This window comes from Clarias gariepinus, chromosome 27 (assembly GCF_024256425.1).
Source record: "Clarias gariepinus isolate MV-2021 ecotype Netherlands chromosome 27, CGAR_prim_01v2, whole genome shotgun sequence".
Lineage (NCBI taxonomy): Eukaryota > Metazoa > Chordata > Actinopteri > Siluriformes > Clariidae > Clarias > Clarias gariepinus.
The window spans coordinates 1,942,150-1,969,544 of NC_071126.1; the positions used below are offsets into that span (position 1 = coordinate 1,942,150).

The window sequence follows — 27,395 nt, forward strand, 5'->3', positions numbered from 1 at the left end:
GGCAAGTCTATATAAATATAACGACTTTATTTTTTCCCCCCTACACATAATCTTACTAACAAGAAGAAATGACAATAAACTATTTTACACATGCATGTGTTCCCAATGGCTTTAGAGAAAAAACTGAAAAAATGTCTAAAATGTCAAATTGCCACAAACAGATCAGTTCTCACCTCTGCATCTTCCAGTTCCACATCCAGGAAGTCAAAGTCTTTGAACACTCCAAACTGCTGCTCACTTCCTGCGTCTTCTGCCTGCCCATCCTCCTCCCGTGTCACTTCCTCTACTGTGGGGATGAGGCTGGTTTGCTGGTCACCTGCATCCAGGTCCTCGTTTGAGGAGAACACCACCTGCAAAAAAAGGGAAGAATATTACATGTAACAGCTATAAAACTAAACAGGTGTGTACTGAATGGGTCACTGAATGGTTGGTACTGAAATGTGTCATTAAACTTACTGAAGGATTTTTAGGCATGCCAGACTCTGGTCCACACAAAGACAATACATTCATCAGCTTCTCCCGAGTTCTCCTCTAGAATCAAAGCAATAAGGATATAGTGAATGCTAATGGTGTCTATCTGTACAGTTAAAAGAATGAAAAGGTTTATTTGCTCTACCTGGGATAGTTGAGGTCTCTTCCAGCTGACCGGTACCAGGCCATTCGAGTTTGACCCAGATGATGTGGAAGATGTGCTCCTGGTCACGGCGATAACCTGAGGCTTACCATTACGACCGGCCGCGGTGCGCTGATCTCCATACTTGTGCCCTATTATGGGTGTCTAGGAGGTTAAAGTTCAAAGGATATATTATACTTAATATTAATAATATCTGCAATAATATCATAAAACAGCTGCATAGTAATGCTCACATAGTACTTTATTAGACTTAAACCGACGTCAAAATGAGATGAAACCAAAGAAACTGCTTGCTTTTTTAATAAAGAAAACAGCATGTACCTCAGAGATGTCAAAATGAAAGTCTAAAGTTTTTCCAGGCAGCTCTTTGGAAGCATTGTTAAAGATGCGTGTGAAGGTAATTTCGGGCGAGCCTGAGGACTCGGCACTGTAGGAACGCTGCACCTCATCAGGGACCACAAGACAGGCAGAGCGAGACACCACCAACTTTAGAATATTCTGGGCCTCTCTCCAGTATGGGCTCTGTATTAAAGGACATGGAGTTGATGATTATTCGAGAGTTATAGAAATTATTTGTGAACTGTTTAATCAGAATGTTAAAAGTCGTGTTTGAACAAGAAAACACAGGATGTTTAACAGATATTGCAAGCAATGCCTGTGGAGGTTTTTAATAAGACACTGAGTTTGTAGAATATGACCTGATAAGGACCACAAGAACTTGTGTTAAAATTAAAACAAGACGTATGAGGGTGAGTCGAAAATGATACGCACTCCGGTTATATTAAAACTTCTGTTGGCTGCAGTGTCTTGTCAGCGCTATCCGTTCAAGGCTACTGTCTGTCCAGTCACTGCTGTGCAGGTGTGAACTGGTTACATCAGTTAATTTGTAACTGTGGTGCGAGCAAAAACGAATGCCCCACTTGTGATTTGTATGAAAAAGGGCAGCATGCGGCGATTAATTTTTTGTGGCCTGAGGGTGTATTTGGTACCAAAACAACTCGCAGAAGAACAGAGTGTTTGGTTGTCTGCAAACAAAATCTGAACCGATACTCTAAAACAAGTGAAAGTTTCTTGAAGAGGTCCTTGCACATCGATGCATGTCTGTGGACACTCTGCAAAAACTTCATTATAAAGTGTTAAAGCATCCTCCCTACAGGCCCAAAATGTAACGACTTTTACCTGTTTGGTCCTCTAAAGGCAGCCCTAGAGGGCGAAGATTCACATCTGGTAAAGAAATGAACAAGCTGTGCATTTTTAATGAGGGAATGCAAAAGCTTGTTGACAAACTGTACTGACTACTGACAAGCAAGGAGATTATGTCAAAAAATTATGTAATTGTCTTTTCTAAAAGTTAATTAAAATGAAGAAAAGTGCAGATAATTTTTGACTCACACTTGTATGTTTCAAAAGTAAATTTTAGTGTAGCAACCATGTGTATGTTGTGAGATGACACACCCATTACTGAGATCTCTTCAACTGTACTAACAATGCACAAAAAATAAATCACAGCCAAACATAAGATATGCCCAGTCTTTACCTACATACAGTACTTTTACTTCTTTACAATCTAGTATCAAGACCATCACTGCAAAATGTATAACTCAATAAACATAGGGATGTTGTGTTTTGTCCTCACCTGTACATATTTGCCTATAATCTTCATGATCTCGAGGTTGAACTGTTTAACAGGGGCAGCTGACAGGTCTATGTGGCTCAGCAGGCTGTAAATGATCTGCAGCAGTGACTGCTGCATGCTGGGTAGGCCTTTCTCTAGTAACTAAAAATTAATGAATATAAAAAAAATAAATAATAAAAAACGAGTGAGTTTTTTTTTTTCCCCACTGAAGCAAAGTGGAAAAAGTGCATTTGGTTCCACAAAAAAATCCACAATTACCTCAGCTAGATACGTCACTAGGTTAAAGGTGATGTCCGCGAAAGCGTCATGGAGGTAGCGGCAAACCACATTGATCCAGTTGTTGCTGTCACGTGAATAGCTGTGTGTGGAGTACAGACTCATCATATGTGCCAGGTTGGCCAGCGTGGCCGATTTCTCCTCAGCACAGACTCTGGCGATGCGGTCTGCTGTCTCTTTGCAGAATGCTGTGGGGCTGTCGAAGTGTAGGATCAGGTGAGGCAGCAGGCACAGGATGTTCAGTGGAAAACCTGAAGCGAAGAAGAAAAAAAACAAAAAAAACAAAAAAGGTTTGTAAAAGAATCGGAATTTATAAATATTTGGTTCCATTATTACCATGCCTAGCCAGAAGAAAAATGACTAAATAAAACAGAGAAAGGTAGGGAGGAGTTTATTTGTTTTTATATTCAGCTTATTTGTTTAGAGTGACATCCAGTGTCTTAAGTAGGAACTTCAGATGTCAGGTTCTTTCGAATGTTATTTACAGTATTTATTTGCAATGGGGTTATAATATAATAAAAGTAATGTATGCTCCTTTTGCATGAATTACTGCAACAATGCAACGTAATATATAACTATACCCTGCAATTCACGCAACTTGGATTCTGTGATTCTCTCCTCGCCTCACTTCCTCCAGACTCTGGGACTTTGATTTTCAAACAAAATGCAAAATGCAATTTTGTCTGTAAAGAGGACTTTGGCCCACTGAACAACAGTCCAGTTCTTTTTGTTTCTGGCTCTTGAAGCACTGACTTCAGCTGTACTCTTTGTGACTCTCCTGATTTCACAGTCCTCTCAGGGCTGCGGCTAATTTTTTCTACATGCAACTTTCAATTGATGTGCTTTGTCAGCAAAATGTAATCTTTAACAAGGAACCTCTCTAATGATCTCTCACTTGCTTTTGCCTCCTTTTGAGAATTTCGTGGAAATGTGGAAATCGTCATTAAACAGATTCATCTCCCACATTGCACCTTTTTCTTTACGGTGGGCAGTGCAGTTATAAAAGAACAGTCAACATTTGGAAGCAAAATAAAACATATGCTTTACGCGCTCACACACATGGTCACAATGTTATAGTAAACAGTACATGCACGCATTGATTTTGACTATACGAGTGACGCACGAACAAAGACACTGTATACACACAGTATATATACAGGTGTATATACATACTGTACGTGGACAAAATTGTTGGTATCCTTCAGTCAATGAAAGAAAAACTCACAATGGTTATAGAAATAACCTGACAAAAGTAATAAATAAAAATTCTATGAATGTCAACCAATGAAAGACATTTCTTTTCAAACATGCTTCAACTGAATTATAAAAAAAAAAAACTTATTTAAAAATAAACTTTCTGACACTGGCCAGCACATTACTCTCTAGAATCCCTTAATAATCACAGTGGGGACAGTGTTCTTTTCTTGATATGATTCATTTTTCCGTCTGTAAACATAGAGGTGATGTGCCTTGGCAAAAAGTTCCATTTTTGTCACATCTATCCATGGGACATTCTCCCAGAAGCTTTGTGGCATGTAGTCAGCATATTCCAGTCTGGCTTTTTTATGATTTGTCTTCAACAATGGTGTCCTCCTTGGTCGTCTCCCATGTAGTCCACTTTGGCTCAAACAATGGATGGTTGAGCATAAGTGGTTTCTTGAGCATAAAGTTCACCTTGGATCTCTTTAAAAGTCCTTCTGGGCTCTTTTGTTATTATTCGGATTATCCGAATGCGGCCAAGTCCAAGGAGGTTGAATACAGTCCTATGGATTTTTAATTCCTGAATAGTATGTGGAACTGTAGTCACAGGAACATCTAGCTGCTTGGAGATGGTCTTATAGCCTTTACCTTTAACATTCTTGTTTATAATTTCCTTTTGAATCTCCTGAGACAACTCTTTCCTTTGCTTCCTCTGGTTCATGTCGAGTGTGGTACACACCATGTCACCAAACAACACAGTGACGACCTGGAGCCCTATATATAAGCCCACTGACTGATTACAAGATTGTAGACACCTGTAATGCTAATTAGTGGACACACCTTGAATTAACATGTCCCTTTGGTCACATTCTTTTTTTCTAGGGGTACCATCATTTTTGTCTAGGCCTGTTCCATGAGTTTATTTTTTTAAATAATTACATTGAAGCATGGTTGAAAAGCAATATCTGACTTTATTGGTTAACATTTATATAATTTTTATTTATTATTACTTTTGTCAGATTAAAGTTATTTCTGTGACCATGAAAACTTTGTTTTAAGTTTTCTTTCATTGACCGAAGGGTACCAACAATTTTGTCTACGTGTGTAAACAGTATATATAGGGCAATACTGAGTGACATTGTTTTTTGCAGAACAGAAGGCAATATGATTTGAACTGAATTGTGTTTCATTTTAATCAACTATACAAACATGACTTAATAAAAAAATGTTTCTATGACCAAATAATAATAATAATAATAATAAAAACACTCATGTTTAGTTTGACATTTTTGGGATGTCATTCTCAATCTGAGAATTCTTCTGAAGGCTCCTCATTAACACACTAGTAGGACTTCCATATAAGCGGTCCTGTGCTGTATAGCTGCATGGATTCGCACTGCTTGAGTTTAAAGGGTTAATCTGCCTTTTTTTGTTTTTATGTTTGTTTGTTTTTTTAAAAAAAAAGGCTCAGCTTCTTATTCTTTTTATAGCAGCTGGCTCCTGTACCCGTTTATTCCGTTAGCGTGAGAGGGAACTGTCCGCTAATAATTAATCGATCAAGGATGGCAGATGGATGGCAGAAGGTCAGCAAATATACTTGGACAACCCACCCAAGTTATCTTTATGTGTGGGAAACACTGTGTATATACATGTATATTACTTGTTCATGAATATTAATATTGCACGCTGACCTGCCACCTGTGATGGATCCACGAGCGTGTAGCGACACACACTGATGAGTTTGCTCAGCAGGTGTATGGTGAGCTCCTGTGTGGCAGCTGAGGTGAAGCCCTTGAGGAACAGCTGCAGCAGACCAGGGAAGTTGTACCAGCGCAGCTTGGCCTGTACACGCTCCAGTCGGTCCCTGCTGTCAGTTTTGTCCAGCGGCAGCTGAGCCAGCAACCTGTTCAGCAGGCGCAAAGCCAGTAAATACTCAAACTCGTAGTCGGACTCCAGGAGCGATGCTGCAATCCAAAAGAGCGTCGCTAGCAGGTTTGTGGGGTCCGCCGGCGGAACAGAGTCTCCTGCACCCGTCCCAGGACCTCCCCCTCCCCCTCCCCCACCAGTCAGCACCCCACCCTCACACAGGGATGATAAACTGCGCGTCCGAGCCAGATTGCCATGGTTAGCTCCTGAGCGGTCGGCTACGTCCAGTGTGTTGCTCCTCCTCCGGTCGCCCCTGCGTTCGCCCATAAGACTGGCACGTAGCGAGTTGCTGCGTATATGACTGTAGTTCACGTGTAACAGGCCACCAGCGCCCAGATTCAGCTGGCCCGTGCTCTTCCTGTTGATGGCAAACTTGGTACCTAGCAAAAGATCATGGCACGACCCTCTGCAGAAATATAGATATTTAAGTTAGACTTTAATAACACACTAACGGCTTCACTTTTGCTTAATTAACAATAAAATGTAATTAAAATTCAATTAAGTGCCTAACTATGTACTAAAGTACTATATTACAATACTATATTAAGATATAGCTTATAGCTTATAGTTATATAGTATATAACTATACTTCTATACTATACTATGTAATAATAATCATCACTTAAGAAAAATGTTCTTACTGCGATAATGCAGTGAGCAGGTCATAGTTCTTCATGCTATCAGCCAAAGTATCAATACCAGCTTCCAAAGTTAATAGCAACTCTATCACAAAGCCCTGAGAAGATAGGACAAGAGAGAAAGTGAGTAAGTGTGAGTGAAAACAATAAGACTGTCCATAGATATGATTACTTGAGATATTTATGGAGAAAAATTGTAAAAAAAATAAATAAATAATAATTTAAAAGTATAAAAAGTTCGTAAACCCATTGAAACACTGTAAATAAATTTATAGTTAATGATTTAATTTGATTAAGCCAACAGGTCTAAATACAAATGAAATACACAGCGTGAATGAAGACATGAATGAAAGATTAAACCCTTCCTGTGCATGTACAGTATAAATTATTCAAAGGAGAACAGCAGTACCTTCAGGAGTATCTTTTTTTTATAAAAACTAAATCTGACCTCTGTAACCATCATAAAGCTGTAGCCTATGCTACTGAGGTTACCTGAGCCTCCTCTCCTGGGTCTCCCACAGTCTCCACTAAACGCGACAGCACATCTGAGAGCGTCGAGGCCGTGAGCGGCTGCTTCAGAGCTCTGAAGATCTGAAAAGAACGGCCGGCATAGTGGCGAGAGGAGCATGACAGAGCAGTCTGCAAGGCCACTTCACTTAACAGCTGCTCCAACTGAAATCCTGTTCATATAAAAAAAAAAAAAAAAAAAAACAGTTCCCATCATGAAGACGCTGCGGAACTTCTTCCTCTGACTATACGAAACCTCAGGCCAGGTCAGTAACAAAATAGTGAAAACCAAACAAACCAAAGCACACACTAACCTGACGGACTCTGTTTGAAAACGGTAACAACATGTCTCAGGAAGACGCTGAGCTGCTCTGCGCTCTTGATGTTGGTATTTTTAGGAGACATGTCCTCGTGATTCCACAATGGACCTCGTTTCCTGTAAGCCAATGAGAGGCCACCATAAGTCCAGGAAGTGACTCAGTAGAGCACAACAAAAGGTAGACAGAGCACGCAGCTTCAAAAATATGATCAACTATGAAAAATCTGGGGTCACACATATCCACACACATGCAAAGCAACAATACCCATTCCAGTTAGATATGGCTGTGGACACAAGACAATAAACACAGCCTAAGCACAGACAAGTCTGCAGTTTACTAATTATGTGTACAGGCTCACACCAACATTGTCTCTCAAAAAAAAAAAGTTAGCAGGGTTTTTCAGTATTTACGCATCCAGTACCAAATAACTCAAACACCAGACAGGGTTGCACATTTGACATTAACATGCCTACATATTTTGCATTACACATCATTAATTTGCTATTCACAGATAATTTATTAACAGCTTCAAAATATGGGAAGGACCATTCTAATAGTAAGTAATCTACTACATGTATGCATGTCTTGCATTGACTCACCTGGAGCTGATGAACTCGATAAGGTTTTTAACTTTTTCGTCCTGTTCAGCAGAGAGCTGTACCTCACTGAGCAGTGTGTGGGGGAGGTGTGGCAAAGCCGTACCACCTAGACTGATACTGGAGGAAGTGGAGCTGGAACTCAAACCGGAGTCTGTCATGGGGGAGGGCTGGTATTCTGGTACCAACTCTGACACACCTGATGAAATGAGTTTTACAATTACAGGACTGCAAACACCAGCATACATATATAATATACACAAATACAGTACATACACATACGTGTACATACCTGTAAGGTTGAACTCTTGGGGGACAGGTTTAATGGTGAGAACCCTGGGTTCGTGGAACTCACGGTTGCGCAGGAGAACAGAGGCAAGTGATTGGACACTGGTGTTGGTTCCCTGGACGACCAGCAGATGGAGCAGCAGCCGCTTGCAGTGCTCATAGACGTCTGGGTGCTGGTGGTCAAAACCTATAGAGAATCAAAAATAATTATATTTATTATTATTAATTAATTAATATTAATTTATTTCTCTCATCAACTGGACAAAAATTAATATTACCAGACAATGAGAAGAAACGTAAATGATGAGATTCTTAGTGTCTAAATGATAAGATATAAGTGACTTTTTCACCACAAGATACAAATGCTACACAGGTCAGAAATAAAAAAGCCAGAAATAAATTTGCTTGCTTCTTGTGCTTGTTAGAAAATATTGTAGAAATATCTGAATTTAATGAAAGGAAAAAGGAAAAAAAAAAAGTTCTGCAAACAGTTATTTCATGCAAAATGTATGCAGATGTATTTCCAGGACTAGGGTTGGAAACATGCATGTGATTGGTTTACCTATAAAGATGGCATGCAGTAGAAGATGCACGTAAGCGCTCCATTCCACTTTGACTCCGTGGTCCACGATCAAGTCAGTGAGCAGGATGACAGCAATGTTACACCTGTAAAAAGGTTGTAATGTAAGTGACGGGAAACAGTGACCGTAAGGAAGAGACTATTTTATGATGAGCTTGTTAAAGAGATGTTCATCAAATGAACAAATACAATGTTCTTTATGTACATCACAGAACCATCTTGAAATAAACTTCTTTAGCGTTCATATCAGTGCTAGCACTGCTGTGTGTTTAGACTGCCTCTTTTAAAAGTCATTCAGGATAAACCAACTTGACAAACAAACAAATAAATGTAAAAGAGTGTAACCTGTGAAGGGAAACTCCAGGTGCAGTTGTTTCTGGCAGGTAGTCAACCAGTGGAGACCAGCAGCCTCCCGTGGGTGGAAACGGAAGGGGCTCAGGGCAATTATGCTCCATGACCTTCAAACGCCAGTTAGCATAAACAGGCATAGAATCACCTGGGGGTGGGTGGGGGGGGGGGGGGGGTTTGGGTAATATGGCAGAAAAAAAAAGGGTTGTAACTTATGGACATGACTGGTTATTATTAGGCACGAATGATGACTTAATATAAAAATAATAAAAAAAAAAAAACCCTTACTTTTCTCATCTTCATACGAGCCTCCAGAGCTGCTGCTGTAACGGGATTCCAGACGGTGGTGCTGTCTGTTCAGATTGCTGTTTAGCCCACTGTAGATATCTAAATGAGAATAACTGCACACACAGAAAATAGCATCAATATCACTCTGAGCAGTGAATGCAGGGTAAATGTATGAGAGAAAATAGGCACTAAATAGTCTGCTTACTTATCCTCCATGTTGGGATCCTTCATCTTGTTGTCATGGTGGCCATCAGGGCCAGGAACCATAGTGTTACTGCTAGAGGCGGTACCTGTTACCAAAGACAAAGAAAAAACTTATTGGGGAAAAAAAGTACGATTAATACAAAGGCTGATATTAAAATGAATACATCCCCAAGTTAAAAGAAATTATGTGATGCTCACCAGTGACAGAAGGGATTTTGTAGGAGGACGTGATCCGGTAATATGGTGGGTTATCCATGTGGGTTACAGCAGAGCTTACAGCATCCGTCAGCTCCAACTCGGTCATAAGCTCCTCCAAAAGCTGCATGGTTTTGTCTCTTCCCAGGTAGACCACCACACGCTTAACCTGCAAAAACAAACGAAAAGATTTTTGCAAAAAAATGTGATGATAAAAAGCATTTCTGTATAAATGGCTAAAAAGGTGACTGACTTACATAAGTCAGGAGACTTGGCTCGCTGTTGACTCCAGATATGCTGATGAGGAAATGCAGGATGATCTTGAGATTTTTGGGCCAGCTATCTGCCAATGTGGTCCATACATTCTCAATCTCTGACCATGCAAACTCATCTCCATACTGGACACACACACACACACATACACACGTTAGGCAATACTTGAGTGTGTAGACTTCATGTTTACAATACTCCAAAGATGCTGAGTCATCATGGAAAACCCAGCCAGCATATGTACCTTAGCAGTCATAAACATGAGGTTGTTTAGGATCATGGTGGTTGCCTGTGGAGATCCCCAACCCTCTCCTCGAAGCCACCTGCGACTGTTCACCATCATCTCACGTTCGCGTGTTTTTTCCTCCTCCTCCGGATCCTCCTGCAGCCGCACCGGTGGCTTAAAATCTACCAGCTCCACGTTGTTCATCCATGGCAGCAGGTAGTGCAACATCACCTGTCTACCACCAGGGTGTGCCATCTGGATTCTCTGACTCACTTCTGCATTTGTACAAACAATGAAGAGCGAATGCTGATCAAAGATATGCAAAGTAAAAGTGAAATTTGGAGTCAAGATGTCAAACACTGGACTTTGTTTTGTACCTGAAAAAATCGGGAGTGTGAGCTCAGGATATGTTCGTGCCAGCTCTTCACTGAGCTGGTAGTAAGACACTGAGTACAGATGGGGCAGTGGTGATGGTGGAGTCAGGACTCCATCAGTGCGTTGGATCTCCAATTTATGGGCATAGCGGAAGAGCTTCGGCTCCAGGATCTAACATATACATTGATTATAATTAACACCACTGCTTTTTCACTGATTGCTTCAATATTTTGCACAATGAAAGCATAAGGCACATATTCAGAAATGTTAGATGGAGCTAAACAAGCACTATTTCTACCTGAAGTAGCTGCATGGCCACTTCATAGACGTCTCTAGAAGAATCTGCAGCCTTAAAGAGGATTAGGTTCAGTAGCACCACCGTATCAAACTGATAATCCCTGCCACAAATAACCAAGATATAATAAACACACACTCTCTCCTCAGACAACACTCACAAAGAAGCACTCATATAAAGACACGAAGGTTTACTGTTCTGTACCTGTTTTGAAAGACGTTAGCAATGGCTCGGAAGCAGCCAGTGGCGACTCTGCGTGAGCCTGTGTAGCAGCGATCCACGGCCCAGAACATCAGATTGCTCTGGTCTGGGTTTAGTTCTAAGAGCAGCATCACTGCCTCACAGCCAAGCTGGTGAACCTGCAAACACATTTCACATATTCACACTGGCTGTAATAAGAATTAATTAAATAACTGCTTTTCAAGCTGTATCACGTAGAGCGCTTGCACTTTTAAAGAGTGTATGGATTATTACCTTGCGGTCCTGTGAGTCCAGGATGTTGTCTAGCCATTTGTAGAGGTATCCATCAGAAGAGAGGCCGACGTTATCAGCCACGGGGCCACAACAAAGGACCGCAGACATGGCCTGGAGAAAACAGGTGTAATCAAGTAAATCACTGGTGGCACTTAATCCTGTTTTTGTATAAATCTGAGCAAATTGGTGTGTATGTATGTCTGTGCTTACTTTAAGAGCACAGTACTGGTGTCTGTTTATCTGCATGTTCCGGTCACTGTAGCGGTCTAAAGGAGTGAACATAATGCTGAAGGGTCCGGCCCAGTGACTGAACAGCATGAACAAACTGTGTCTTAGAGACTGCTGGGGGAAAATACTCCTCCTCTGGTGCACTAGGGAACACAGACATGAAAACAGGAATTTATTACTTTAATAAAACTTTCAAAAACTACAAGACAGTGAAATGTGCCTTTAAAGAATAAAAAATACTGAATAATGTGTAATGAGTGCATATTTTGGAGTGAGTGCTTATAAAGGATGTACCTGGTACATTTTGGATTATGTTGGCCACCAGGGCGCTGAAGTGCGAGCGGATGTCTCGGAGTGTGTCTGAGTCTTTGTCATTTTCAGCCTCAAGCAGTTGACGTGTCAGATCAACGTACTCTAACAAGGTACTGTTCAGAGAATGGCTCTCCCCATCCAGCCCCCCACTTCCACTGCATGCACACAGAAAAACAGACAATCAAGCCCAGAAACACAAAATATAACAAAGGTCATACACTTTGGAACTATATGGGGAAAAAATCCTCAGCATCAACCACAATAATTAGTCTGCTCTCATCTCTTTAAGATTTTTAAATGGAAAAGGTTTGCCTATTTCACAAATGATTAATACAGGCAGTTCCCGACTTACAAACATTTGAGTTACAAATTTCCGCAAATACAAACAGTGATACAGACAGTGGTTTTACAAACATTCGTAGATGCAAACAAATCACGGAAGTAACTCACGTGTATTGTACAAATAAATGTTTACAATTATAACCAATGTTTTCAGTGTGTAAGTGAATCGACAAAACATCCAAAGTCTGGTATATTGTATGTGTGCGGGACAAATGAGTCGGCCTCACTGGTTTCAATGAATCAGTCCGGGAGCACGATGACAGAAAATCGCTCTCAAGCTGTCCCTATGGCGAATAATCCTAATTTTGTAAAATCCTCACCAAGACAGAGTTCACAGTCCGAAACAGTGGAAAACAGCTGACAGAATGACGTCCGGGATTCCCCTTGTGATTTAAAGGTGCAGAGACAACACTTTTGAGATACCAGTAAAACCTTGGATTGCGAATAACTTAGATTGCAACGTAGTTCGCGAGTTAGCAAGGTTTTTGTACTACGAGCAATTTCTGCCGAGCCAATGATCTAAGCCAATAGTCGTTCACTCTCTCTTTCTCTCCATCTCTCAGTCGCGCCCTGCGGGACTGTGCATAATCGTCTCCCTTGCTCAGTTACATTATATATTCCTGTCAAAGGCGTACAAGACTCACTTCGCCCGTTAAGGAACTCGTTCATAAATAGGGGATAAGCTGTATTTGAACATGTCACTGACAGGTATTTCTTATTACCGAAATGTGCTCTGTCTGATTTATTGATTAAAATTAATACAACACTTAAATAGTTCTGAATGTCATCTTTTGGTTTAAACTCTGGGTTTCACCTGTGAATGCTGCATTTGCTGGTAATAATGATACACCAACATCAAGACCAGTGGGCTGTCTATAAGAGAATAGCAAGGCATTTTGACACATATTAAAAGGGGGAAAATCTGCATTGGGCATAGCCAGTACAACAATGCGAAATGTGCTGAAAACCAGGAATCACTGGTGTACCAACAATCAAGACATGGCAAGTCAGTCCCCAGGCCTCTTATTCAAAAAAGCAGTGTTTCACCTCCTAAAAAGGAGACTGAAACTTCAACACAAACTGCAAATAAGAGAAGCCTCAAAACAAACCAACAGATAGGTCTTGTTAGTGGGCCAACAGCTTGAAGCAGTTGGGGACATGTAACCAAATATTAAAAGTCTTTTACTTAAGTTTACTTCAGGACTATCTTTTCCAATAGTTTGATGATTTAAAGATGGTTGCTCTCTTTCCACCAAACATGCCATGTTCTATGTTTTATAATATACTGTATCTTCATGTAAATATCAGGAAATTAAAGCGGAGATTTTTATGATTGTCTCATTATTTTCATTGTTTAATCTTAAACCCAAACCCACAAAATTTTAAAAGTGAATGCATTCAGAGTGGAGCATTTTTAAATATCTCAATTATTTGCTGCATTGCTTCAAGCAAAGCCATGAGAAAAATGATACACTAAATAAACCACTATATAACAAACTCTTTATAATTAGAAAAAAATCCCTTTGCTTTATATCATGTTCACATATTAAAATTTACATCTGCTCATGAACATGATTAAGATAAAGAGATAAATGAAGTAAAGAGACAAGTCCCGTACATCTGGCTGATGACTCCTGAATCTGCCAGCAACTCAAAGATCCGGACCAGCTGGACTCTGAGGATGTCACGACGCCGGCGCCGCTTCATATTCTACATACACAAAGGAAATAATAGTTAATAGCAGAAATATCTCAAAACACAAATGTATTTACTTTATATAGTTTATATACTTTTAAATATATATCTTTACGACTTATGTCATAAAATGCATACTAGACAAACTTGTGATTCTCCCTGTTGTCCTAACTAGAATGCGGGAAAAAAAGTTCTCACCTCTGGCCTCCTCTCCAGAGCCTCTTTAATGATGGGGTTCAGCTCCTCTAAGAGCTCTCTGATAGACAGAAACAAACATTACATACTGAGACTAACATCAGACGCACAAATGCATTTACAGCAACACTGGGAGCACACACAGTTCATGATACGATGAGGTGAAATCACAGAAGATACTGCATTACATCACACAGATATAGACACACCTGAAAGCGACAGGGTTGGTCCGGCCAAGCCCCAGGACAAGAGACTCTGTTATGTCCATGCTCTCTGAGCGCATCATAGGAACCACATGCTTGAACAAGGAAGAGGGGGACGGAATGCCAATAATCTGCACGCACACAGACAGACACAAACAAAATCTTAGCCTATATACCAAGACACCAAAGTAACTGTCCACACCTTATACATATAATTTAACATAGAACATTCAATAAATTGGCCTAACAAGCCAATTTATGGTGCACATAACGATATCTATATTTCACATTTAGCAGTGACTCTCTGACCTTTGACTCGTAGCTGTATCCACTGTCTGGGGTGGACGCCAGCGTCTCTGGAGGGGAACAGCGGACAGAGCCAGTGGCTGAGGACGACGAAGAGGATGAAGAGGACGATGAGGAGGAGGTCGTGGAGCTGCAACAAAGGATTAGGTAGTTCCTCCACAGGCCGACGTACGAGTCGCTGCTGCTCAAACTGTTCATCTTCTTAGCGTTGATCGGGCTGCTGGAGAGGTGTGGGGGAAAATATCAGGAAAAAAAGTAAGTCGTGGGGTAGATTTGTTACACAAACTAGTGTCTAACTCGGTCTACGCTTACTTTTAAGAGGTGTCTCTTTACTTCATGTATTTAAAGAAAAGCCTGATATAATCATAGACATTAAAATAAGTTGAGCCTTTATTTTTCACATATACATCACTTGATGGTGAAAATCTTACTTTGCATTTCCCCGCTTCAGATACAGTGCCCCTGAAAGCTGAGCTGGGGCTTGAACCAACAACCTTCTCAGATCAGTAACCCAAAGCCTACCTTATCCCACTAAGCTACCACTGTCAAACAGAAACTTAAATAATGCCCTTACTTGATGTCAACTTGGGGAGAGAGCAGCTGCAGCCGGGTGGAGGCAAAATGCCAGGCGTAGCTCAGTGCAGTGGGGCAGTGCTTGGGCAGGTTCTCCTGGCGCAGGTAGCTGGACAGGCTGATGACCCACGTGTCCTGACCCTGAGTCACGTGTGCAAAAACCCAAATGTGAGACGGGCTGACTACGTCAAACTGGTGGCTGATGGGAGAAGAGCTCCATTCGGCCAGGGTCTGTAGATCTATTCCACTGGGACAGTACAGCAGGCTAGTCTGCACAGAGAGCACATGAGCTGAGTAACAGGGAATGATGTACTTAATATGATGACATGGGGGATGAAATTGCACACTGAATGTGTGTGCACATTTCCTACCTGATCTGCACCAGTGAGATGGATAAAGCTCTCCAGTACTGAAGCACTCACCCTATCCATCACATCTATAGCTAGCTCCTCATCACCCTGAAGCAAAGTGAAAAAGCATTGTGAAAAAGAATTTGTTTAAAAGTAAAAAGATAGATACAAAGAAGCTCCTTGTAGTCATGGCAGTGGTTACCTTGGCGATTCCCAGGGCGTTGTGGAGTGCACGCACTTCTTTAAGGATGTTTACAGCTAGGCGGCGTGTGGCCGGCCTACAGCTACACAGCACCACTAGAGCTAGCCCCTCCACCACATGCAGCACGTTGACGAGAGGAGAGCGCTCCAGGGGTAGACACCCACTCCCCTTTGAGCCCTAACACACAGAAATATACACACACGCACACACACACTGTGTTATAACTTCTTTCAAGTCTTTATTCACACAACATGACCTAAAATTTGATAAATCCTTTTTAAAAATCCATTTCTGCATACAACATGAAGTCATGTCATGTTATCATCTCAAAGATATAAAGCGGCGACTGAGACACACCTGTGAGTCCTGGCTGCGATTGCTGCTCTGTACAGCTGCTCTCCATTGACTGATGAGCTGGAGGAGCATCTTGACGGCATTGTCCAGCAGTGTGGGGTGCACGTCCGTCACCTCCCGCACGATGAAATACACAAAGCCTGAGAGCACGTCCTCCCTCCAGTCAGAGAAATCTACCATAAGAGCCTGCAGAGTGGTGAACGCCAAGCCACGCAGCTCCTCGTCCATGTGAATGGTTAGTCTGCAGCATAAGCACACATACAAGTGAATTACAGGTCTGAAAATATCCATCATTGCACGTTTAAACCTGATTTATTTATTTATTTATTTTTTAAAGTTGAAGATAAGAAGAGTGATTCTTTGTCAAATCACCCAGAGGCAGGTAACAGAACACTATGGATTTAGCTGATTTCTATTCCACCAGTTTGAGAATAAAAGCCTGATTATGTTTAGAGTCCGCTCTCACTCGTTGGACCATTTTAAAATCCTCCCCAATGGGCTTTGTGATTAGAGCTGTAAATCATAGGCAGACCGTTGTTTTAATGCAATTTCCGATTTGATCCTATAGATCTTTTGCACAGGACATCACAACCTTTGTCCAAAAGGGATGTTATTAATGGATGCGAGTGCTAAAACCCACATTTAAAAATAGTAATGCAAGCACTTTTAGCACGAAAACACAACAGATAATTTTGTGTTTATTTTAAAGAACACTTTGTCTCCTTATTAACTGCTTCTGAATAGTTATGAATCTCCTCTGAACCTTCCATGTTGTTTTGTACATCAAACGCGAGTTACAAAGCTAACGAGAAGACTCTTAAATTGCTCACTTACCCCTTATCAAGGGACTACTAGATGTGAAATGGCATTGTGCACCTACAGTACATGGTACTCACAAGACTGCAAAAGGTCAAAGGCACTAATATTACATGTAAATGTCTTCCTAGACAGCTATTTTTACACACATTAAAACTCCTAAAAGTATTTATTTTATAACTTATGCTGCTGATTTGTAAAAATGTTATATCTCATACATTCCAGTAGGTGGCAATAATGCACCAACTGCCCATAGACTAGGAGTAGTAGTAATAAGAAGAATTAGCAATAATTGCTATATATTACTAATATTACTGTAGTAAAAAAACAAACAAAAAGCCAATTTGGAGCATTTAGCATAGAAAAGTTTACTTAAACCATCAAAAAAGTCTAAATATGTAAAAAGAGTTTGTAAAAAATGTTCATGGATCACAGATCATAAACAGTGGATCATTGATCATAGCTTGCAAGCCATCAGTACGCCAGGACTGGGTATAACCTCATCAGCCACTTTTTTTAACTTTTCCGAGAGCGTGTAGAGGGCTGAAGTGACGGGTCATTACCTGGCCAGGAGCTCAATCAGGTCTTGTCTGCTCATGCCATCGGGGATCAGTCTGGGGATGGCGGCTACACATGTCCGGAACAGATCAATTTTCGGCTTCCTCTCTCCACTAAAACAGGATGTGGTGAAACATGTGCACATTGTATTACACACCTTAAACATTTTATATGGAACTGCATTCCAGCTGTAACTATAATGCAGCACTCATTTGGATTGAACAGATATAACCCGAATCAATATAAAACATGAAAGAAAGAGGGAGCATGCACTCACGTGATCATGTCCTCTGGTTCTTTATTAGACATTTGCATGCTGGTCATGCTCATAGAGCGGCCCACCTCTTTATCCAGGTGCCTGAGGATGTTATCTAAAGCCTTTCTCACCTGAGGATAGTACAGAGACATTCCTACACGCACATGAACACACACACAAAGGACAAATACATTAAACAGGAGAAACACAAAAGATACTTTTTGCGTTTTGAATTTACAATAGAACTCCATTTTCCATGAGGCAGTCAGACAATATAGTCAGTATTGACTATAAAAAAACCTTTAGCTGCAGCCTCTGAGAAAGTCTGAAAAATGCTTTCAAGTATAAAACAATGGGCTGAGATACACAGAAATAATAAATCAGTGGCTGGAATCCAGACAAAACAACAAAAACTTTCTTACATTGCTATGTTCCTAAAAAGGGGAAAACTGATTATTCAGAAGCACCACACAGCCAAGACACAAAGCTATTCTGTTTTTAGGATTCTTAGTCACAGCCAAATAGAAAAGACTGCAGAGAACAGGCAGGATTTCTTACCAATGACCTTGGCCTCCTCATCGGTAAGCGTGGTATTAAGGAAGATTTTTTTGACTCGTAAAGTGTTGCCCGAGGGCAGGATGACACCAGTAGTGGGCATAGGTGGTTCCCCGTCTTTCTGTTGAAGGCTGTCTGCTATTACTAAGAAAGCCCGTAAACCAATATTCATTCTCTGACGAAGCAAAAGAGATAGGTGTAAGAGAAAGGGAAGGTAAGAGTAACAGTACAGTGGCACCTTGGATTGCGAGTAACTTGGTCTGAGAGCGTTTTGCAAGACGAGAACATTTTGTAAATAAATTTGAACTTAATAAACGAGTAGTACGCATGTGCTTTGTCTGCTGTGTTCACAACTAAACCAATGGTTCTTCACTCTTGCTAGGTTATCATGTGTAATCTCCTCCCATGCAGGGATTCTTTTCAAAGGTAACCTGCAGGTAAATTTGTCTTATTTTTATTTTACAGCAGTGATTGTTAGTGCGTGTGCGCTTGCTAGTGTCATTAGAGAGGTTCTTTGTTAAAGAGGTTTCGTGACAGAGCTGTGTTTCTGTTAGAGTGTGTATGTTTGTGCGCGCATGCACATGCATGTGTGAAAGTCTTCTCCCTCCCTCCTTCTCTCCTCTTCACACATGCACATTGAACGAATCATTTGAGTTTCCATTATTCCAGAACAAATTATGCTTGCAATCCAAGGTTTAGCAATGGCTTTATCCTATATATACACTATGTGTGGTTCCATACCTCTGGGTTGATAGTAAAAGTCTTTTGAGACTTGCCAACACAAAGCAGGTCATAGATGATTTCTTTCATGGCAAAGTCCAGCCTTTCCTGATAACCACAGACACACGCATGGACAAATGAGAGCTCATTAAGGACATAAAGAGCTTCAACAAATACTTCCACATACAAAGTCTAATTTTCTACACCAGAAACACTCCTGTTGAAACTGACCTTTCATTTACCATTTACTGGTCAGAATGTTCATGAATTATCTGCATGAATCATTCAAGGCATAATCTTTTGCTCTTATTCTAACTGTGATATCACTAAACAACTGAGGGAGACCACAATAACCTCGTATAACCACAATAACCTGCTACAGTCAACCTCATCTGCTATACATCTGCCCTTCCTCAGTTTTAAACATTCAGATAGATAATAACAAAGCAAGCCCAAACAAATCGCATGTTACTGTAAATGGTTGTTAATGTGACAAATAAAAGTTACATTTGTGGAAGAATTTTTACTCTGCCTTTCCTCCAAATAAAATAAATGAAGCGCAAGTAAGTTTCTAAATCCGCAGACACCGTAAGCGAGATGACTTGATGTGAGTTTTCAAGCTTACCTGAGCAATGAACTGAATGATCTTGACAAAGATGTTAAGTGGTGTGTCCCTGGGTACCACACTGCGGGAGCCCTTGGGAAAAAGTGCTGAAACAATACTGAGAAGGCGACTGGAAGAAAAAGAAAGGAGAGGTTAGTGATCTTTGCGTACTATTTGCAGTCATAACCACAAAGCATTTTTTCACTTTAAGATTCTTACACTTTTTTACTGTACAGTCTGTAAGTCCTAAATAATCTATAGCCTATTTTTTAATTTTCAGCCATTATTGGAAAATTCTATTTCACTTTAATTGTACCCTTTCTTTTTAGATCACAGAATTTCATAAGAATTTCACTGCACATCTTACTGTTACAAATAAAATTAGAATTTGTATATTTAACAATTCTGTGAGTGTCACTAAACAAAAAACACGCCATGTTTTTTTTTTTTGCAGAATGTGTCTGGGTTACCTTTGAGTGGTGGTGTTGCTCTCGCACTTGATCCTGATGATGTAAACCCACAGCAGCCTGTAGAGCGACTCCAGTGCTACACGAGACATTTTGGGATCTTTGTTCTAAATAAAATAAAACATGCATATAATCATTAAAGAGTATCTCATATTTGTGAAAATATCAGACATATAGTATACAAGAGGCATTCAAGTCAAGTGATGAAATTTCAATTATTGGAGTTGCTGCGAGGCCAGCGTTTCAGACATGAAGCAGACAGTTTGATCATGGCTCCGGAATACTGAGAAAATGTTCTAACTTGATGGTATCCAAGCACTAGTGAGATGCCGGGTTAAGTGTGTTAGTGTTGCATTAGTGTAGGGATTACATAGAGAATTAAAAAAAGTTTTGACTTTTATAACTGTGTTCTGTTATTCTGCACAATTAAAAGTCCTGGTTTGACTTGAACACCCTTGTACACATCCATACACTGAATCTAATGTGAATAAAATCAAACTAATTGTGAGTATATGCATTGATGATTCAGGTCCTTGTAGGCTTCATTTAAGTGATTTAACAAGCCACAACTCAACTTAATCTCAAGAAAAGATAACTGACATTCTTATTAAAAGAAAAACCTGCAAATAAGCCTTTAACATATAACCAACATGCATTAAACTACTCGTACACTCCAGGTTCATTACAAACACCCACAACTTCTAAAAGCAGACCAAACTGATTCCATTATTGCAGTTTCAAAGACAGACTGTGGACTAAAGAACATACACGGGTATGACGACTACAAGCAAGGTTAAATAGACCACTTTTTTCTAAGACAAGGAGATTGAGCTTGTGTGTGCAACCTAAATAGTGTCTTTTCTAAATGCAACTCAAATCCACACCTGCTATTAGAAGCTTAATTGTCTACTCTGCTATTACACTGGAAAAGGGGTTTAAAGCACAAATGATCCATGACTCTAATTCACCCATGTACAGTAGACAAAGCCAATCAGGAGACCTCCTAAAAACAAGATCAGCTCCGCTGACAGTTAGTCACCACTCACCTGGAGGGTTTCAATCTGCTTACGGATGCTGTTGTTTGATGGCATCTGGAGCAAATGAATTTGTGAGATGGGGAAAAATGAAAGAAAAAAAAAAAAGACAGAAAGAAAGGAAAAGATGGGGAGGGGAGTTTGATCAGTGGGAAAAAACATGCATGTTAAAAACAAAAGAACAAAAAGTGATAGTAAGAACTAGAGAGAGAGCAAACATGACCTAAAACAAACCAAACTTACTAACAACTAATAATAACACATAGAGCAGTTTGTGAGAGTTTTGTACCAAGAGTTTGGAAGGAATCTGTAATACATCCTTCAAGTAAATCATGGGAAGATGCAAAGATAATAGAGAAATGCTGATGCTGAAATCTATTGTGCTAGGTATGGAGTAAATATGTGCCTCAGGACAGTTGCTGCTAGAAACTAGAGATTCCCAGATGGGACGTCACAACAACATGGCGGCTAACATTTACTGAACAGGAACAGATTTAAAATATATATACATTTTTTTTAAACTTACTTATTTAGCTTTTGTGCTAAAAAAAAAAGCGGTGACTCAGATTTGCAGCCTAAATTTTACAAGACTTAAATGTCATTTTATAAAAATAATTATAAAGCACTAATAAGGTTTAAATAACTGAAGCTCTTCTTCAGTATTCGGAGATTAGATACAAAAATACGACTATGCTCCAGGGATTCTTGTTTTGCCAAGCTTATGTACAGTATTGAAACATTTTTATATCAAAATTTCACGAAAAAAAAAAATTACCAGTACAATGGATTACAGCATGATGCTAGGGGCTGTAGCAGAGTAGAGTAGTGTTAAAGCACTCTAATTAGTAACAAACAGCTTAAAAGAAAGAGAGGCAAAGTAATTTCAAAGGCTTCAGGTGATTGGCTTTGGTGGAGGGACAGAGACAAACATGAAGCGAAAGGGGTTATATAAAAAAAAAAAAGAAAAAGAAAAAAAAAAAAAAAAAAGACAACGACAGCTGTGGGAAAAAGCAGAACTGAACAGGGAGAGATCATGGATCTATCAAGAAGGAACCAACCCCATAATGAGCTTACAGAAGCTTCTAACCATCATTCATGCCAACTCTTTGATCAACAGCTTTAATCATTGAATTTTACGCACAAAAACAAAAAATCGCCATGATTGGCTTAGAAATCAGTTTGGATTACAGGAGCAATGAAAGACACCTCGTACAACTGAAGCAAAGCCGATAAGATTAGATTAAATGCTAATTGAACTGGAATCACCAAGAATCAAGTGTAAAACAAAAAGAAAAAAAAAAATCACACTGAATTACACACATATGATCCATCATGAACATCAACTTTAAATCAGGAAAATTCATTGAGAAAAAAAAAAATTACCCTCCATCACCAGGAGGAAAAGGCAAGAAAAATGTTCTGACAATATGCAACAGATCAAAGATTTATTAATTGTTCTGCACAGTTTCGGCTTTAAGCAACACACAAGCATACAGGATCTAGACATGCACGTTATATCAATGAAGAAATAAAAAATAGACTGTTTTGTATATGATATACTTTAAAAAAAACAGTTATTATTACTTATAAATTAGTACTTGCTGTAATGTACCTTTAATTGAATTAACTAAATTGGTTCTTTTGTACACTTACAAGCAGTAAAAACTAACCACCACACTGTACGTTATTGCCCTGCAAGTGTGAAACAATCCTGACATCCACGTTCTAGGAGTGTAATACTGAAATTACCCTGCAGACCTGCCAAACCCTAAAGAAAACTATTGTGTAGTTGGTGGAGGTGGGATTCGCAGGTAATAACAGTACATTTTCACAAATAATGCTAGAAACATTAATCTAAAGTATATACACATGGGATTCATGGGAAAAGCTGCTTCTTATCTTGCTTAGTTTAAATGTAAACGATATAATGATAGCAGAAAATGTTCTGAAGTTTACCTTACTTCTACCTCTTCCAGGAAAAAAGCAATAAATAAATAAGTTTCCACATCAGCATCATGTCTACATTTTAAATACGACCCAAAAGCGGCAGCTCTGATTATCAAGCATTCCAGATTCACACAGATTCGCTCACCTGAAGTTATTTGAATGAGAAGAATTTCCTTTTATGTATTATATATAATTTATATTATTACTGTAATTATACTAATGTCTGCATATATTTTTGAGACTGACATCATATTACGCATCTAAAGCAGCTGCTCACTGAGCTTTATTAAAATAATGTCACAACACCTTCTGTCACTTTTAGAGGTAATATCCAAGGCAGCCATGAGGAGGTCAAGCAAGCCCTAGAATATTAATACAGTAAAAGTAGTTTTGTGATGTTGATGTTATTCGCCTTAGGGACTGTGACTAAAATTCTAAAGCATTATGCTAGTTTAAACTGAGTATATGATGCAAAAAAAATAAAAGACAGAAAAATAATTTGACTGTACTGGTTATGTTGTACCTTTAAGTGTGAGAGGCAGTTCTGCAGGAAGATGTGCCAGTTATTGAGGAAAAATTGCTTTTGACTGACACACAACAAACATGTGACCAGGGGAAACAGGGCCTAGAAAGAGAGAGATACACACATATATACACTCAGTTGGTGTGAGGAAAATTAAATGTTTATTGTAATTGCTCCAAACTGTAGTATTTTCCCTTCTTAGGCCTCACTGTGCTTAATGAAATATAAAAAAAAAATGTAAATGCAATTTTCTTCCTAATGGGGTATGCCCAATTTGTACCCACAAGCTACAGTAAATGTCACATGACTGCCATTAACCAGGAAGGTTGAAGCAAGCACAAGCTTCATCAGCTATTTTCCATATCTTTTAAAACTGCTTTTTAAGATGCTCAGAAAGAAGCGCTGTCTACCGTTTTCCACATACTTACATTTCACCTGCTATTTCTAAGTGATCACCCGCACCCAGACTAGAAAGAAATTCGATTATGGTCGCTGAAACTGATATAATTATTTAGTTGTTATCACATCCATGTTATTCCGCCTAATTACGTTTTCAACCAGATTACCATGACTGGCAGTGGTTGCAGTTTGACAGGTGTTTTGTCGCCTGACCTCACTGTGAAAATATTGTTTATTTCACACTTCATGGCCTCGAGCCAGGCCTAGACTGCCCGTAGCTGCTGCTATATCACCGTGCCTCCATCCAGTTATGTCTGGCCTGGGTTGAAGTGAGGAGGTGTTCCAGGCAGCGTAGGACCGACCAGCCCACGGTGTATCAGTGACTCTTGTCTCTGCACCCCTACAACTTCCACAAATTTACTGCTGTGTGTACACAACGCTCTGTACGCACATCGTTCTCTGAACTGTTTACCATGCATACATGGTTCATTTTAATAAACACTACTTGAAAATTTGCAAGTTTCACTTTCGTTTACTCTTGCACACAGTTGCAGGTTTGTTTCTGTTACGGCTGAAAGTAACAGCAGTTATGGCATCAGTTATGTTTATGGTTTCAGTTAGTCAGTCAGTCTAGACTGTAATTGTTTATAGAAAAAAACTGTAACAGGGGCAGAAACAAAGATTCCCTGTGTATGAACACAGAAAGAGAGGTGCTTTACCAATGAGTGCTTCTTCCTGGAACTGAGATCGTAAGTAGTCTGGTAGAGCATCTCCACAAAGTTCTTTAGGCAGGGCACATTCACCTCATTCTTTACAGTCTTAAAACAGAAACACACACACAGTGTGAAGTCATGGCACTGACATAATTATTACTGTAACTAACAAATGCTACAAACTACAAATAGATATTTAATAAATATACATATATGGGCCTTACAAAGAATCATGCAAAAGTATATTTAATACTTTCTGAAAGAACATTTGGTCATTTTTGGCCCTAACTAAATCACGAAATAAAGATAAAAATCTTTAAATAATGGAAACTGTAACAAAGCAGCTTTACAAAAATAAAAAAATCAGATATGAAGAAATGTATAGCTTTTTAAATGCATAATGATATAAACTCATTTATTAAATTTCTACATTTGTGCAATACATACAGATTTACACAGAGTAAGTTTCACATTTATAAGTTCAATCCAAGCATTGTGACAGTGATCTCAATAAAGAATCCAACTAAACAGCCCTCCAATATCATCAAACAATTAACCTAATCATCTTTCGTTTTCATTCAGGGACATACTGAAGACTGATTAGCTCCTCAAAGCACCACTGCACTAGTTTTCATGGCTGTGAAATGTTCCTCTCCTTGACACAATCGGTACGATGAGGAGTAGGGACACTGCCCTAACTCGAAGATAAGGCTGCATATTTGCATCTGGGATACGCAAGTCAAATTTTGTGGTTATGTATCGGAATGCAACTCCCAAAAATAGTTCGAGTCTGAAGCATGGTGCCAGGTGGGTTTCAGGATCATACACAGTTATATACACAAGTACAGTAAGCATGTAGTAGAGGGGCAGTAAGGTACTTACAGCAGCTACAGGGATGAGGATCTCCACAAACAAGCCAGCTAGAGCATGCTTTATATCCTTGTCTTTTACCTCAAGAAAATACTGGGCACACTCCTGTATCAATAAAGAAAACACACAAAATTCATATTGTTAGTTATAAAAATGTAATAAAAATTTATCAACGTAATATCAATCAGGAAGGGACACTCCTGTAACAGCAGCTGTAAACTAGACGCACAAAATTGTTTAATTTAGAGGACTTTTTAAATTGAACACATACTGAGTGCAGATTTTTACTGCGAGTTAATAAAAACAGGCGTTACTCAACACTGAACTACTGGCATGAGATGGGCATTATGGTCACGACAAAAGGTTTAGGAAATCAAACACAATTACTGCGCAAGAGTTAACGAGCTTAGAGGAAGGAACCCATATACACTGCAATCCAAACAAAAACACGCACGCATCCACACACGCACGCATCCGCGCGCATTCAGACACACACGCGTGAGTATCTACGCATCCACACACGCACGCATCCACACGCGCATCCACACGCACACATATGCGCATCCACACACGCATTCACACGCACACATACGCGCATCCACACGCACACATACGCGCAGCCAGGTTACAGTCTACGGTTTGTTTGTTCATGAACAACAATAGCATGTACTTGCTGTTTATCCCCCTTTCGGTTATAAGACCCTCCACTCTTGCCTTCTAGATGGATTTGAAATGGGGCTGTTGGGATTTGAGTTACATCGAGATCATTAGTGGGCTCAGGTAATGATGTTGGCATGTCAAGGAGGCTCCAGTTCCAGTTCATCCCTAAGGTGTGTCAGTGGGGTTTGAGTTCAGTCAGGGCTCTATGTAGGACATTCAAGTTCTTCCACTCCAACCTTAACACAGCATTGAGCTGGCTTTGTCATGCTAGAACAGGTCTGGGTCTCTTAGTTCCATTTAAAAGAAACTATTATACCACAGAGTGATAGTTTGCAATGACGTCTGGATAAATAAAAAGCAACAAAGCCAGAACATCACAGTACGTCACGTTTCCGATTTGACAATATACACTGACAAGCTCTGTGTCTGTAAAAAAAAAATCTTCAGTATTGTTGTGATTGGTGTCATGATCTGCTTCCCAAATTAAAAACTTCTTTCAACTGTAATAGTAAAACCAGATAGGGTTGAGACTCAATACCAGTTACAGTTATAATACAAGTAAGTGATTGAATGCATATATAGATTTTGCATATAGCTTTACTAAATATGACATTAGCAAAACTGTGGAGTAGTGGTTAGAGCTGCATCAATTCTGATGTCTAAACTTTGTCTGCAATTCACTGATGCCTATTGTTTGGTGTGCATGCGTGTGTGCGTGTGTGCGTGCGTGCGCGCACCAACCTGCATAAACTGAAAGGAAGCTTCAAAGTCTTCCACAGGATACATTTTAACTCTAAAGAACTTCATGCCCATGATGAGGCTGATGATGCTCTGCACCACGTGAGGACTCTGCTCTTTCTGCCGCAGCTCTTTCAGCTCTGTGATAAATTTCTTACGAACTGCCTGAAACCTGCATGGAGGCACACATCCACGACACCAAATTAAATGCATGATATTCATTCCTCTACATGTCTATGCGGTTGAGTTGTGGTTTTCTCTACATAGTGATCTAAGCTAATAGAATCAGACAGCAGGCTACGGGCAATTTTTATATTAGTACATAATGTGCTGTAGACATTATTAGTAGATTTAAGTAGTTCTAGGCAGGAAGTCATGGAGCACCCATAGAGTAAATCATTTTTTTATTACTACCATCATAGCTCCAAGTTAAATTAGATTACTGGGTGCTTTGTGTAACAGTGCTGAAAATTTAGCATGTGTTGAAGATGAATTATGT

At 39.7% G+C, this 27,395-nt stretch overlaps 1 protein-coding gene across 9 annotated transcripts in view; it reads right to left on the reverse strand.

Annotated features, from left to right (window-relative positions):
* The window catches only part of fryl (furry homolog, like), a 99,746-nt gene that overhangs the window by 23,535 nt on the left and 48,816 nt on the right, over positions 1-27,395 (reverse strand). For 5 of the 9 annotated variants that reach the window (XM_053489055.1, XM_053489051.1, XM_053489050.1 and 2 more), the window contains 44 exons: positions 26,900-27,068; positions 25,511-25,603; positions 24,635-24,733; positions 23,517-23,618; positions 21,059-21,103; positions 20,016-20,119; positions 19,567-19,675; positions 18,963-19,049; positions 18,225-18,396; positions 17,688-17,820; positions 17,416-17,523; positions 16,040-16,277; positions 15,683-15,859; positions 15,502-15,588; positions 15,132-15,400; positions 14,561-14,777; positions 14,258-14,382; positions 14,052-14,109; positions 13,777-13,868; positions 11,799-11,971; positions 11,487-11,647; positions 11,277-11,387; positions 11,007-11,161; positions 10,806-10,905; positions 10,510-10,678; positions 10,151-10,407; positions 9,894-10,034; positions 9,640-9,805; positions 9,443-9,527; positions 9,238-9,350; positions 8,947-9,097; positions 8,584-8,687; positions 8,026-8,208; positions 7,737-7,932; positions 7,132-7,253; positions 6,803-6,990; positions 6,314-6,408; positions 5,438-6,078; positions 2,529-2,797; positions 2,271-2,411; positions 956-1,156; positions 617-778; positions 457-531; positions 174-350 (listed from right to left, as the gene is read on the reverse strand). In XM_053489055.1, coding sequence (XP_053345030.1) covers positions 174-350; positions 457-531; positions 617-778; positions 956-1,156; positions 2,271-2,411; positions 2,529-2,797; positions 5,438-6,078; positions 6,314-6,408; positions 6,803-6,990; positions 7,132-7,253; positions 7,737-7,932; positions 8,026-8,208; positions 8,584-8,687; positions 8,947-9,097; positions 9,238-9,350; positions 9,443-9,527; positions 9,640-9,805; positions 9,894-10,034; positions 10,151-10,407; positions 10,510-10,678; positions 10,806-10,905; positions 11,007-11,161; positions 11,277-11,387; positions 11,487-11,647; positions 11,799-11,971; positions 13,777-13,868; positions 14,052-14,109; positions 14,258-14,382; positions 14,561-14,777; positions 15,132-15,400; positions 15,502-15,588; positions 15,683-15,859; positions 16,040-16,277; positions 17,416-17,523; positions 17,688-17,820; positions 18,225-18,396; positions 18,963-19,049; positions 19,567-19,675; positions 20,016-20,119; positions 21,059-21,103; positions 23,517-23,618; positions 24,635-24,733; positions 25,511-25,603; positions 26,900-27,068 — 6,820 coding nt within the window. The remainder of the gene's footprint in view (positions 1-173; positions 351-456; positions 532-616; positions 779-955; positions 1,157-2,270; positions 2,412-2,528; positions 2,798-5,437; positions 6,079-6,313; positions 6,409-6,802; positions 6,991-7,131; positions 7,254-7,736; positions 7,933-8,025; positions 8,209-8,583; positions 8,688-8,946; positions 9,098-9,237; positions 9,351-9,442; positions 9,528-9,639; positions 9,806-9,893; positions 10,035-10,150; positions 10,408-10,509; positions 10,679-10,805; positions 10,906-11,006; positions 11,162-11,276; positions 11,388-11,486; positions 11,648-11,798; positions 11,972-13,776; positions 13,869-14,051; positions 14,110-14,257; positions 14,383-14,560; positions 14,778-15,131; positions 15,401-15,501; positions 15,589-15,682; positions 15,860-16,039; positions 16,278-17,415; positions 17,524-17,687; positions 17,821-18,224; positions 18,397-18,962; positions 19,050-19,566; positions 19,676-20,015; positions 20,120-21,058; positions 21,104-23,516; positions 23,619-24,634; positions 24,734-25,510; positions 25,604-26,899; positions 27,069-27,395) is intronic. The other 4 variants (XM_053489052.1, XM_053489054.1, XM_053489056.1 and 1 more) reach the window with 2 other exon arrangements.